At 45.3% G+C, this 12,925-nt stretch overlaps 1 protein-coding gene across 1 annotated transcript in view; it reads left to right on the plus strand.

Moving 5' to 3' along the window:
- The window catches only part of CNTNAP5 (contactin associated protein-like 5), an 819,231-nt gene that overhangs the window by 435,646 nt on the left and 370,660 nt on the right, over positions 1-12,925 (plus strand). Inside the window, exon 8 of the mRNA XM_012651908.1 lies at positions 12,213-12,477. Coding sequence (XP_012507362.1) covers positions 12,213-12,477 — 265 coding nt within the window. The remainder of the gene's footprint in view (positions 1-12,212; positions 12,478-12,925) is intronic.

Below are 12,925 nucleotides of genomic sequence, written 5' to 3' on the forward strand. Positions count from 1 at the left end.
ATTAGTTACTGTTGTCTACCTACATATTTGTATAGGTGTATTTTACCTGCTTCATATGTGCAAATTTCTATTCTGTTCATTTAATTTAATATTAGATTGTAAGCAATTTTCATGCTTACCATAAACATTGCTACTAGTAGTGGCAAAATTGTATGTCATATGTATATATCATAATTTACTTAGCTATTCCCATAATTTTAGACCAAGTTTTGTATTATTATAAGTAATGGTGCTCAGTGTATAAATCTTAGTTCAATTTCAGATTGTTTCCTGAGGATAGATTTCTAGCAGTGAAAGCAGAGTGTCAAAAAAGATTATTAATATTTTTGAGCTTTTTGATTCATGTTTCCAAATAGCTTTGCACAATATTTTCTAACAGAAATTAAAGAGTGTTCAGGATAGAGTTGCAATTTTATTCTCCAATTTAAAACGAAGAGGTTGTCAGTTTAATCACGGGTCTATTTTCATCCCCTGCCCCACCTCCCAAGGTCCTCCTCTGAAGTTTGTCTTTAAGTGAAATGCACCACTATTTGTGAAAGCCAAAAACTTTCAAAAATGAGTGGGGGTTTCATCTTCAGTACACAGAGAACAAGCACAAAATACAGGGCCAGAAACAAAGACACCAACAGGCAGAGGTCAAAACGGAGTCCAAAGCCAATGAGCCGATACTGGGAACTAGTAGGTTTGGGAGGGCAAGAAGGAAAGAAAATCGAGGGAAAATCCCTGGGGCCAAAGGCAGTATGTGGCTCTCAGGCTCCTGGTTCCTGCAGGCAGGAGGCTGCTGGGAGGCCAGAGAAGAGGGCCATGGGGGACCACCTTCCAACCTGCTCATGCACCTGGGCCATTAGCAGGATCTTTTCTCCAACACAAAAGATGCTTCTTTCTGGAATGTCCTACAAATGAAACGCCAAGGAGTGTGATATCTTGAAAACCTCCTTTTTCAGAAACAAAATGTTGCCTGTCTGTATAAATGCCAAATGTCTAGTCTTCCATAAATTGCTAAAAGCACCAAAGCCTCTTCCCAGTGTTTGTCCTCCCTGTTTTCTCTCTCTCCACCCAAATCCTGTTCCCAACTCTACATCTTCCTACTTGTCTTGCAAGGCTCAAATCAAAACACACTTCGTGAAGCCGGTTACAATGCTTTGTTACATGCTCTCCCACCACTCACATGTCTCCCTCATGGCACTTGATCAAAGCTGTGGTGACATATTCCATGACCCTCATCCCATGGCTATGCAAGTTCCAAGTGGGCAAGATCTGAGCTGCCCCCTCCTAAATTGCGTCTCTAGCCACGAGGATAGAGCCCAGCCCTTACGAACTGCTTAAGAGATACCTGCTGAATAAATAAATGAAAAAACGAAGGAGCCTGTCTTCCCCTAAACATGAAAATGATCCTTAATTTGATTCCGTCCTCTCCCTGAGTCTGTGAATCAGGAAGATAGCTTTGGCTCACAGGGCAGCCTCTTCCCTACATTTGCTGATAGCATGCCAGTCAGTCCTGGTAGTTTTCAGACAAATCAAATTAGAAATGGTTGTACTCATTTGGAAAATCAAGAACTGGCTTTGAAATCTTTCCCCACAAATTAGATTGAATCAAGATCATTTTCCCCAGCTTATAAATGCTTGATTGGCTTTGTTTGATGCCTCATGATTGAAGCTGAGCCTTGCACTGCTAGCTTTATTTTTTACTCACCAGGGTGTTGTGATGTCTGGATGATGATTAAAAACAAAACAAACACCCACAATGAAAATGCTTGTAAATAACAGCTCAGCACAGTAATATAACCCTTGGAAGTGGTGCATTTAAGAAACTCTGAAACTAGTCAAGGTAAGCAGAGCTTCGAGCTGGGTCTGTTGTATGCTCCCAGGATCTTAAAAGTTGTTTTTCTGGCGTGGCGGAATGGCCACACCTGACTTATTCTTTCCTCTCAGAACTTAATGATGGCATGTGTCAGCACTTTGCTGTGACTACAGTTGAGGACCCCCAATGGGAGTAGCTGTGCACCACCTCCCTCCCTTCCCCCTATGCAGGTCCTGCCTTTAGCTTCTGCCTTAGTCACAGGCTGAATTCAGACACATCCGACCTGTGGTCATGGTCTATTCCCAGCCCATCCTGATCTGCTGTCACAGGCCTTTTCAACAGACAAAGCATGGTCTATTATTTCTGTCTTATTCTTTCCAGGTGACTAGAGCCCAGACCAGTGTCTTACTGTGGAGCTGATAGAAGTGTTCGGAGGGTGCAATGAAGGCCCAGGGGAAGAGTCAGGGAGTGGCGGCAAACAGCCCAACGAGGGATTGAGGATTCGCTAGAGACTGTGGGCCCTGCGTGCTCCTCACGTGCCTTTCAGTTATAGCTTTTTTATTTTCAGATGATCATTTAAAGCAGAGCAGCCAACACCTTTCTGTAGTCTTCCGCAAACTAGCTGAATGGCTGAGTAACTAACAGCAGGTAGCAGTAGGTATCGTTGGGTTGGGAAATGCGTCCAGAAGGAATGTGCTTGAAAATCCAACATAACTGGCCAGCGTTTGACTGGAGGAAACCTGCCCGCAGATGAGAAATCCCGGTGAGCAATTTCCCAGTGATGCCTCGCTGTAGCCATCACTCGTGGTCTACGTAGTCCACAGGAGGTCAGCAAATAAATAAAAATCTTGAAAGAGGGTGGGTTCCTGGCAGAGGAATGAGGCAAAGCCAGCACCTAAGTGGGAAATTCAGGCACAGTTATCTTTTGCTGCTAAGGCTAGAGTTTAAATGACTGAAGGATTATGTATAATCGTAAAGTTGCAACATGGGTACAGATGAAGCTTGTTAAGAACGTCTGTCTCCTCAGTTCTGCTAGCTCCTTGTTCTGGCTCGGTAAATTGTGGCATTTATGCCATGTCCTGAGACCTGGCTAAGACATCCAGTCACCAATGAACACATGACGGAGTCTGAGCTTAGAAGTATTTGACAACATGGAGGACCGTCAGCTCCTGTTCAATACACTCCAGTCTGTCCCATCTATCACCCACCCACGTTCATGCCACTGTGCTGTTTTCATCATTGGGTCTGTCAGCACAGCAGCGTCTTCTGAAGTTGGTCCCTCTTTATGACAGATATGTGTCGATTGGTTTGGTTGGTTCTGTGGTCACAAGACAAAGACCCAACCGATCTGAGTTTTCTCCGTCAGAAGTGTCAGGAAGGAAAGACCCTGCCATGATGCCCCCCATCACCATGAAGGGATCGCGGTAACTGCGCTACTACTGCAATATCTCCTCTGTGGCAAGCCCTGTGCCACAGAGGGAAAGCTTCCAGGTGGACGGGTCTTATTGGATTTCAGTCAGAGTTTGACACACTTCAGATGCGGTGGCAGGATGGCCTGAATGTGCGTGGACGGAAGATGCTGCTGAGAACCTGTTCTCTCTCTCTCTCTCTCTCTCTCTCTCATTGTTTTCTCTTGCTTTTCATTGCGCAGCCCTGGGAGCAGCACCCAGCTAAGCAGCTGCATATACTTTCTTCCACTTTATCATCTCTAGGAAAGTCCAGCTACTCTATTGCTCATATGGTTCAGCATTACTCCAGCATTCTCTGTGCAAGGTATTCTAGAGCACATTTCCTGGGGAGAGGAGTGGGAGGGAGGAAGGAGGAAGATAATCAGTCAGCTGGTTGTCATCCCCTGGAAAATGTGTTTATAAACACTGAGCATCTTATTTTATATATGTATGTATATAGCCATATAATCTTCTGCTTACTTAAAAAAAAAAAAAAAAACATTATTTCTATGGTGATTTTTTCTCTCTTCCCTACAGTGAGACAGGAATTGTTAGGGAAGAAGCCTAGGTGTCCTTCTTTATTCCCTGGATTATTAAAAAAATAAGTCTTCTAAAATATAAATTCTCGATTACACTCTTCATGCCGACAGTGGAATGACTCAGATTGTGACTGACACTCCCCTCCAGTGAACAGGTGGATGAAAAGCATGTGGCCCTTCAGCCTCAGATACCCAAGAATAGGGTAACCAGTGGAAATCTTGGAGCCTTCCAGTTTAGTAACCTCTGGTTACAGAAAAGGAAACTAAGGCTGTAGACGTCACTTGTCTCTGGTCACCCAGCAAAGTGTCAGACCTGGGAGAAAAGGAAAACGTTGGGGCCAGGAACAGTGCGCGTGGTGTCATTTGGGCTTCAGCCATCCCTCTACCATTGTTCTCACAACCATGGTAGCAGAGAGAATCGGAGAGAAGATAGGGTTCTCCCAGTAAATATTTAGGACGAGAATCTAGTTCTGCCTAAATTTAACACTCTCACTTCCTTTTCAGAATTCAAAGCAAGATGCTCTATACCCAATTATAAATGTACTATTATGTAAAGCTTAGGCAGTTGACAAAAAATAGCTAATTATTATAAGATAGTGAAGGAAATGTGGTAAATTTCTGCAGGTAGCACATGCCATTGAAAGCCAGTGGAGAAGGCAGCCTCTGAGGGGGTGTGGTGCTGGGAAGGCCTCAGCCCTGGGGCAGGAGGGAGGAGGTGTGAGGGGGACCAAGAGAACGGAAGAGGCCACACCTGGTGGAGGGAGGAAGCCAACTTGATGGGAAGTGTGAGCTCGAGAGCTTACGTTTTCTGTCAGTGTGCTTACACACTCCAGTGGGGTGATGCTGGTGACAGGGGACACTGCCAAGGCAGGCCTATCAGCAGTCCGAGGCCATCTGTGTTTTCCTGTCACACATCCCTTGTGACTCTCCCACCCCTTCACCCACCTCCTATCAATTGTATTAATACCTGCAAATTTCTCAATCTCCCACACTGTTTTTGTGTTAGTTAGGGTTCTCCAGAGAAACAGAAGCAGGATGGGGGTGTGTGTGTGTGTGTGTGTGTGTGTGTGTGTGTGTGTCTGTCTGTCTGTGTGTGTCTGTGTCTGTGTGTCTGTGTGTGTATGACAGAAAGAGAAAGATTCAAAAGAGAAATTGAGACTTTTCATAAGAAAATTGCTCACTGGATTACAGAGGCTGGGAAGTCTGGATCTGAGGTGGTCTTGCCCCCGAAGGACTGAGAAGCAGGGTTGCCGATGGTGGGAATCCCAGTCTGAGGGAAGACGAGAACAGGTGTCCCAACCCAAGCAGGCAGGCAGGAAACAGAAAAGCTTGAATCCCTCCTTCCTCTGCCTCCTGTTCTAGATAGATCGGATGGTGGTCCCCACACTGGGGAGGGCAATACTCAGTCCACCGATTCAAATGCTAATGTCATCTGGAAACACCCTCACAGTCACACCCAGAAATAATTCCCAGTCTGGACACACTGTAGCCAGTCAGGTTGACACACAATTAACCCTTCTAGACTTTTAGAAGCCCTGACTGTTCTTGCCTACCTCACTACAGTAGCTGTCCCAAGGGTTGCCCATGGCCACTCTTTGCACACAATACACCCCTTCTGCCCTAACTACAATCCTCAGAGGACATTCTAAGGCCCAAATGTGACCGTACACCCCAGTTTCTGTATCAGCTCCCTCTTCACCCCTTCCCGTTCCCATCCTTCCATAGGGTAATGTTCCAGGACCTCAACATGGTCTAAAGGCCTGTGTGCACAGGCCCTGCCTGTCCCTTCCACCCACTTTGCCTGCTGTTACGCTGGCTGTGGAGCAGCAGCCACCTGACCACGTCCTTGAACGTGCCCCTCGCCTTTCTGCCCCCACCCTGTGCAAACGCCTCCACTCTCTGCTGGATGACACTTGTCTTTACTCTCCAATTAATGACTCCTGCTCTTCTGCAAGATCTCAAATTTCAATGTCACCTTCCTAAGCACAGCTTTCGTAATCCTCCAGAGCAGGATAGACGTCCCCTGTGCATGAGCCCAGCCACTGCCCCTGTGTGGCAATTGTTGAATGGGGCTTTCTCTGCCCTCTGGAGGGAATGCCTCCTGGGGGAGGATGAATCAGTGCAAGCCATTTGTTCTTTCACTGACATGAACTTGGTGGTTGTGTTCTGAGGGCCTGGGCATCCTTAGGAGGCCACCAGGCTTCATGGGCCAGGGAAAGGGCAGTACCTACTTTTGTTATTTGTGGTACTAAACAAAGTATTTTCACATAGATGTGGACAGTCTCTCAAATGACCTATAAACAAGTCTTTAGGGTTTCAAAGTTCTGTGCTCCATTGGTAGAAATCAAACTCTTTTTTTTTTTTTCCTGAGAAAAGAGGCATAATGGGAGCTTCTGTATTTTGAGGGCTGAAAAGAAAAAAAAAACTGGTGGGTTTGCAGAGAAGTAATGAAAAAAATTATTGGCGGCAATTATTAAAGAAAGTAAGAAGGACTACTACAGTGGGGTTTTGTAGTAGAAGGGAGATATTAAGCTCAGCTCTGAATACAAAGAAAATTGGGGATTTATAGACAAGAAGTAGGGTGGGGGTCGAGGGTGGAAAATTACTTAGAGGTAGAGTACTTCTTTGCTAAACTAGTCCAAGAAGATTTTTGCTGAAGACAGGCCCTCACCATCGTGATACGGTAAAGGAGGTCAGAACAAGGGCGGGGGATTTTTGCTGTACTGATTTAGCAGAATTCTCGCTAAAACTGAAATAAGTGGGCCAAGGACAGAGCCCAGCATCAGGCCCTGTCAGAAGGAGGGCTCAGAGGAGCCTGACTAGAGTTAAGTCCGGGAGATGGTCTTTGTCAGAAGAAAAGTAGACATGGTTTGGTGATCCCCAAGGGACAAATGGCTTCTCTGTCTTTGGCTCAGCACTTCCAGGCATCTTGCCTGTTGGAGGAAGACGAGTGTGGATGAGGACGAAAGTACAAGGCACTAAGAACTGCCATACTGGGAACAAAGGGTGCTCCCCGCCCAGCTTGGGGGCTCCAGTGGTCTGAGGCTGTTGCTGCCCTGGGGAGGCTGCACTGTAGCCTTGATTGTGGCCTCAGACAGATGGTGGAGGCCACCGTCCTACCAGAGCTCTGTGGGTGCGGCCAGAAAAGGCACATCAAACATTAAGGATTTAGCTCCTTCAATGTAGAGTGACTTCCTCTTTGGATAGTGAAAGACCCTCTGGGTCTTACAAGATACGGCAAGGAACAAAGAACCCGTGGCAGTTCACTGACTTCCTGTCAATCTCACTTTGAGGCCAAGACTAGTTGCTCTACCTTGAAGATGTGATCCCAGTGCATTCTCCCTTGCCAGGGCACTCTTTGTACCGATTGCTGTCATAATGTAAATTTAATGACTACAGAATGCAAAGGATCAGGCTCACATTTACTGTATAATTTATAAACCCCTGTGCTTAGCACATTGTTTTGAAATGCTTGAGAAATCTTGAATAAATGTTGAAATCTTGAATGAATTAAAGGATGGAGAGGTTCTGAGGAATGGAGCTTCCTCCCTGGAGGTGAGAGAGATGAAATTGGAAGAAACAGATTAAGGAGGCATATAGGGTAGAATATGATCTGATGACCGTTTGACATGTCTTTTTCGACGCAATTCTAAAGTAAATTGTCTTCTTTTGTGCCATTCCTAAATGATCGGTGAGGACTCCCTCAAATGCTGTCTTTCAATTCCAGAGTCCCAAATGGCACTACTGAAAAGGACCAGGTAGTCCATGTTGACTTCAAAAGTGGCATTTTCTTTTCCACAGAGTCCCACCAGCAGTGTAAAAGTGTTCCTGTCTCTCCACATCCTCGCCAACATTTGTTGTTTTGTGTTTTTTTGATAGAGGCCAATCTCACCGGGGTTAGGTGATACCTCATTGTGGTTTTGATTTGCATTTCTCTAATGATTAGAGATGTTGAGCATTTTTTTATATGTTTGCTGAGAATTTGGAGATACCTCAGAGAGCTAAAAATAGAAATACCATTCGATCCAGCAATAGCACTATTAGACATCTACCCAAAAGAGCACAAAACATTCTACGATAAAGACATCTGCACCCGAATGTTTATGGCAGCGCAATTCACAATTGCAAGGATGTGGAAACAACACAAGTGCCCGTCAATCCATGAGTGGATTATCAAAATTTGGTATATGTTTACAATGGAATATTACTCAATCATAAGAAACTACAGTGATTTAGCACCTCTTATACTTTCCTGGATTAAACTTAAGCCCATTATCCAAAGTGGGGCACCACAAGAGCAGAAGAACGGGATCCATTTGTACTCACCATCAAATTGGTATTAACTAATCAACACATAAATGCACATATAAGAATAACATCTATTGGATGTTGGGCAGGGGGGAGGGGGGAGGAGGGAGGAGCAGACGGGTATTTGTATACACAAGGAGTGCAATGCGCACCACCCGAAGGATGGACATATTTGAAACACGGACTTGGGGGGGGACCAAGGGCAACATACGTAACCTAAACATCTGTACCCCCATAATACGCTGAAATAAAAGAAAAAGAAAAAAAAGTGGCATTTTATGGGTAGCTCATTTTTTCTTTTTTCTCCCCACTTTGGTGGCGGGGGTGGGTACTGATGGTCCTCAGCACTGGGCGGCATTTCTGCCCGCAGGAGCACAGCTGAGACGGGGTTGCAGCAGAAGCAGCCCCTGCGGCTGTGTGGTGCAGAGCTGAGCTGCAAACACACACGCACCTGGAGAGCTGGGTCCGATTCGGCGTAGAAGGAATTTCCCATCCGCTCACATCCCTTTTTTCCTGCTTGTCCTGAGAGTCACCATTGGCGAACACAGCAGGGCATGCTCTGGAGAAGTTTTAGGTAGCTGGGGCTGCATGGAGGCAGCGACAACAGAGGAAATGTGAAGGCAATGAGGACAGGGAAAGCGGAACCTGGACTACGGGGGGGACAGGACAGAGAACATACCCCAGGGCGTTTCAGAGCTTTGCTGCTCCCTACTGAGCAAGGTGCTGATGACCACACCATGTAAGACCTGACTTTAACCAGTGAGAGTCCTCAAACAATTTATTAAAGTCCTCGCTCCAGGGTCCAGCCCAGGGACTCCATAGATTCTGAGCTCCCCTTCTTAGTTGTCAAGTAATTGGGCCCATTGAACAGTGAAGCAGAGGGAGGCTGAGGACAGGCAGCCAGCCTGATCAAGTAAGTCCTCCCGCTGTCCTGAGTCCAACCATCCCAGGCTGTGTTCCAGAGAGCACTATGAAGAGGGGTGGGTGCAGCTAAACTTTGGGTTTAAAATCCATAAAGGGGAGGGAATATTTTTTACAACTTCTTCTGCTTTTGTCTTTGTCTTGGTAACTGCCTACCAATTGTCTCTTCTTTATACAACCTCAAACTTTGGGTACGGCTGTGCTCTAGTAAATCTATTATCATAGGAGATGATAACAAATTAAAAGAAAAGGGGAAGAAAAGTTATTACAATCTCTTAACTTCTTTGTAGAGCTTTTGTGATTTGGCTGCTTCCAAAAGACGACCCTGCCACAGTTAGTCAGCCATTAGTGGGGATATTTTAATTCTTGAAAGGAAATTTACCAGAAATCCAAAAATGCAAGTTAAAACAACAACGAGATACCATGAGCAAGCTGGTAGATTTTAAAAAATAGTGGCACTCAGAGCAGGGAAAGGAGGTGTCAGAGATGGTGGCTAAAAGCAAAAGCTTCCAAGTCAGATAAATGTGGTTTTGTCACTGCTAACGAGGCATATGGCTTTTGTCAAGTTATTTATTCTCTTTAAGCCCAGTTTGTGCATGCTTTTGTGAAAGTTGATCATATAAATTGGGTCATTCTTGTCACACCCAGCTGAAACAGAGTTGAGAAGCCAGGGGAAAAAAAGCGCTCAAGGTAGAAAACGTTGCTCCACGAATGTAATTCTCTGAGAGCCTGACTGCAGATCCTGCCTATTGTAACCTGAAACCAGCTTTATCTGTAGCTTCTGAGACAGCTTGCCGCAACTCTAGGGCTAATTTTGCCCACCACCAATGTAGCTCACCAATCAGAACTTGCCAGGTCTCTGAACCCTTCCTCGTGCCCATGGATTTTCTCAAAGAGCAGTATGTATGTAACATTTCTCTTCTTTTATAAAACCTCTAACCTTCTCTTCATTCTTCAGACATACTGAAGACCACCCGCTCTGCGTGTATGCCCTGAACTACAATTCTTCCCAAATAAAATATTAAAATTTAGGCCGGGCGTGGTGGCTCACGCCTGTAATCCTAGCTCTCTGGGAGGCCTAGGCGGGCGGATTGTTTGAGCTCAGGAGTTCGAAACCAGCCTGAGCAAGAGCGAGACCCCATCTCTACTAAAAATACAAAGAAATTAATCAGACAACTAAAAATACATAGAAAAAATTAGCCAGGCATGGTGGCACATGCCTGTAGTCCCAGCTACTCGGGAGGCTGAGGCAGGAGGATCGCTTGAGCCCAGGAGTTTGAGGTTGCTGTGAGCTAGGATGATGCCACGGCACTCTAGCCGGGGCAACACAGTGAGACTCTGTCTCAAAAAAAAAAAAAAAAAAAAAAAAATTTAGAGATTCATCTCTACATTTTTATTTTAACACTTTAAATGATGAAAACAATACATCATGGCATTGTCATGAAGAATTCACAAGATACGTATGTAAATGCTTAGCCTACTGCCTGGCATGGTGGGGCAGTGTAAATAGTGGGCAATTTCTTGGTGGAGATCAAAGGCCTGACCCTTTGACACTTGAATTAACTTGTGGGGAAGCTAGCCTAAAGAGAAGAAAACATCTAAACAACTACAACAAATGATACATGTAAAAATATGGTCATAGCTGAGTGATTGATGAGTGAATCATTAGAATTGTACTCTTGGTAGAAGTTTGTTTGGGGACTGTTATTTGTTTTCAGAAATTCAAGACTATCACGAACAAACATGATCGGGACACAAGGATGTTTTTCTTGGTTTAAGAGGTTTTTGGAGTTGAATCATCCACCTGCTCTGGGACTGAGAACTGTGCTGTGTATCTACTATCTCTGCCACCTGGCCACCTCCAAGGAAAGTTGCATTCAGGCAGCCATTGGAGCTCGGTGTTCCTCTTGCAAAATCCCTGCTGTTTTTGCATGAGTGGCACTGGCTGCTGAGGGAGCTTGGAAAGGCTGAGCCACAAAGGGGCTTGACAGGAAACATTTACAGGGAACCTGGTTATGTCTATGGCTATTTGGATGAACTTACCTGTGCAACCTCACTGTACTGTGGTGGAGATTAGTGTTTGGAGCCTACAGGAAACAAAGGGTAGGGGTGGACATAGGATTGGGTTGGGTGTGGAGCTTGCAATATAAACTACAAGTGGCTTTCCTGATAGAACACTTCTTTGCAACCTATGCCGTATTCCAGGCTTTCTCCTTATTCGTATGTTAGAAGTGACCCCAGCACAAGGCTCAGTTGGGCGCATATAAGCATTTCTTAATTTCCCATGACTTCCTGATTCAGAAGCTTACTCTAGTCATTCTCAAATAATCTTGGCCCATTTTCCCCTCACTTATGCACAGAATAATCTCCCTACCCTTCTTCTATACACATTTACCATTCCTCAAGTCCGTCCTTTCATCTACCCCCCATGTCACTAAAAATACTTTAATTAAATTAAAAATATGGTCCATGTCCCTTTGCTGTTACTAAGTTTGAATGGAGACTATTCAGCAAGCATGAGAGGGTTCTCAAACTCTGCCTCCACTCACCTGTCTAGCTTTCCCTGCTTCAGGCTCCCTGGCCCTACCTCCTTAGAGACGACAAGTTCCCCGGACTTCCTCAGGGATGCCACTTTGCTAATTTCTCCAAGCCTTTGCTCACACGATGCCTTGTGCTGAAAATGCTAGCCAGGGCACATCCCTCCTCTCCTTCCCCACCTTCTTCCCTTCTGTAACCTTTGCTTGTTCAGTTATTTCTTCTGCCGGCTCTCACGGGAGCTGATACCTCTCTGTCAGCACATTCCACATAGTAACAAAGTTCTTCCATGTGTATTTCTTCAAAAGTTATTCTGGAGCTTAGTACATAGTGCACTTGCCATAGATATTTATTCAACGAGTGAACGTAATTAATTACTTTTACTCTTCCTAGAAAATGTGAGTGCCTCCATCCCCTCCCCTTCCGGGAGTCTCAGATAGTCCTCTTTGCAGATAGCAACGTGCTCCCTGACACGGGAATGGGAAACACTTTTGTGAGTGTGTCTGAGCAAAGCTGGCATACTTTTTCTCCTTTAAGATCTTGCAGCCAAATGTGGAATGATCCTGAAATTAAGGTCAGCTCCAGGTGGTTGTTTATATCAGCTGTCAGATTGCAGAATGAAAAATGGCTTTTATATGTGTGATTTTTATTGTTTTCCAGGGCAATGTCACTTTTTCCTGCTCCGAACCACAAATTGTGCCCATCACATTTGTCAACTCCGGTGGCAGTTATTTGCTGCTGCCTGGCACCCCCCAAATTGATGGGCTCTCAGTGAGTTTCCAGTTTCGAACATGGAACAAGGATGGTCTGCTTCTGTCCACAGAGCTGTCTGAGGGCTCGGGGACCCTGCTGCTGAGCCTGGAGGGCGGAATCCTGAGACTCGTGATCGGGAAAATGACAGAACGCCCGGCCGAAATCCTCACAGGTACCATCTGCCGACGCTCTCTAGGTCGGTTTCTGTTCGGCGGAGTCAACAAAGGTTGAGGTTCTGACCCAAACACACAGAATCCAACTCCCAGGGAAGTGTTTTGTCCCAGTGTTCACAAATTTACTCCATGTCTGAAAAGGCAGCATTTTTTCTTATTAGGAAAAAAAGCAGTGATTTCAGAATTAGCAAAGTAAACTTTGGCAAGTCCCTTAATTTCCTCCTCTCTAGGCGGTCTCGTCAGAGAGGTGGAATAAGCATTGCTGTGTAGCAGTGTTTAGTGTGATACGGACCATCTGCAGCGCACTCTCGTAGGTCCTCTGCAGACACAGCATATACTGTACGGCATCTTCACCATGCGCACTCAAGGAAGCTATTATTTTCTACTTTTTAGATGAGAAAACGAAGAGTCATAGAAATAACTGCCAAAGTCCCATGTTCCTAAGTG

The sequence above is a fragment of the Propithecus coquereli genome, unplaced genomic scaffold (assembly GCF_000956105.1).
Source record: "Propithecus coquereli isolate 6110/MARCELLA unplaced genomic scaffold, Pcoq_1.0 Scaffold375, whole genome shotgun sequence".
NCBI classification, from domain to species: domain Eukaryota; kingdom Metazoa; phylum Chordata; class Mammalia; order Primates; family Indriidae; genus Propithecus; species Propithecus coquereli.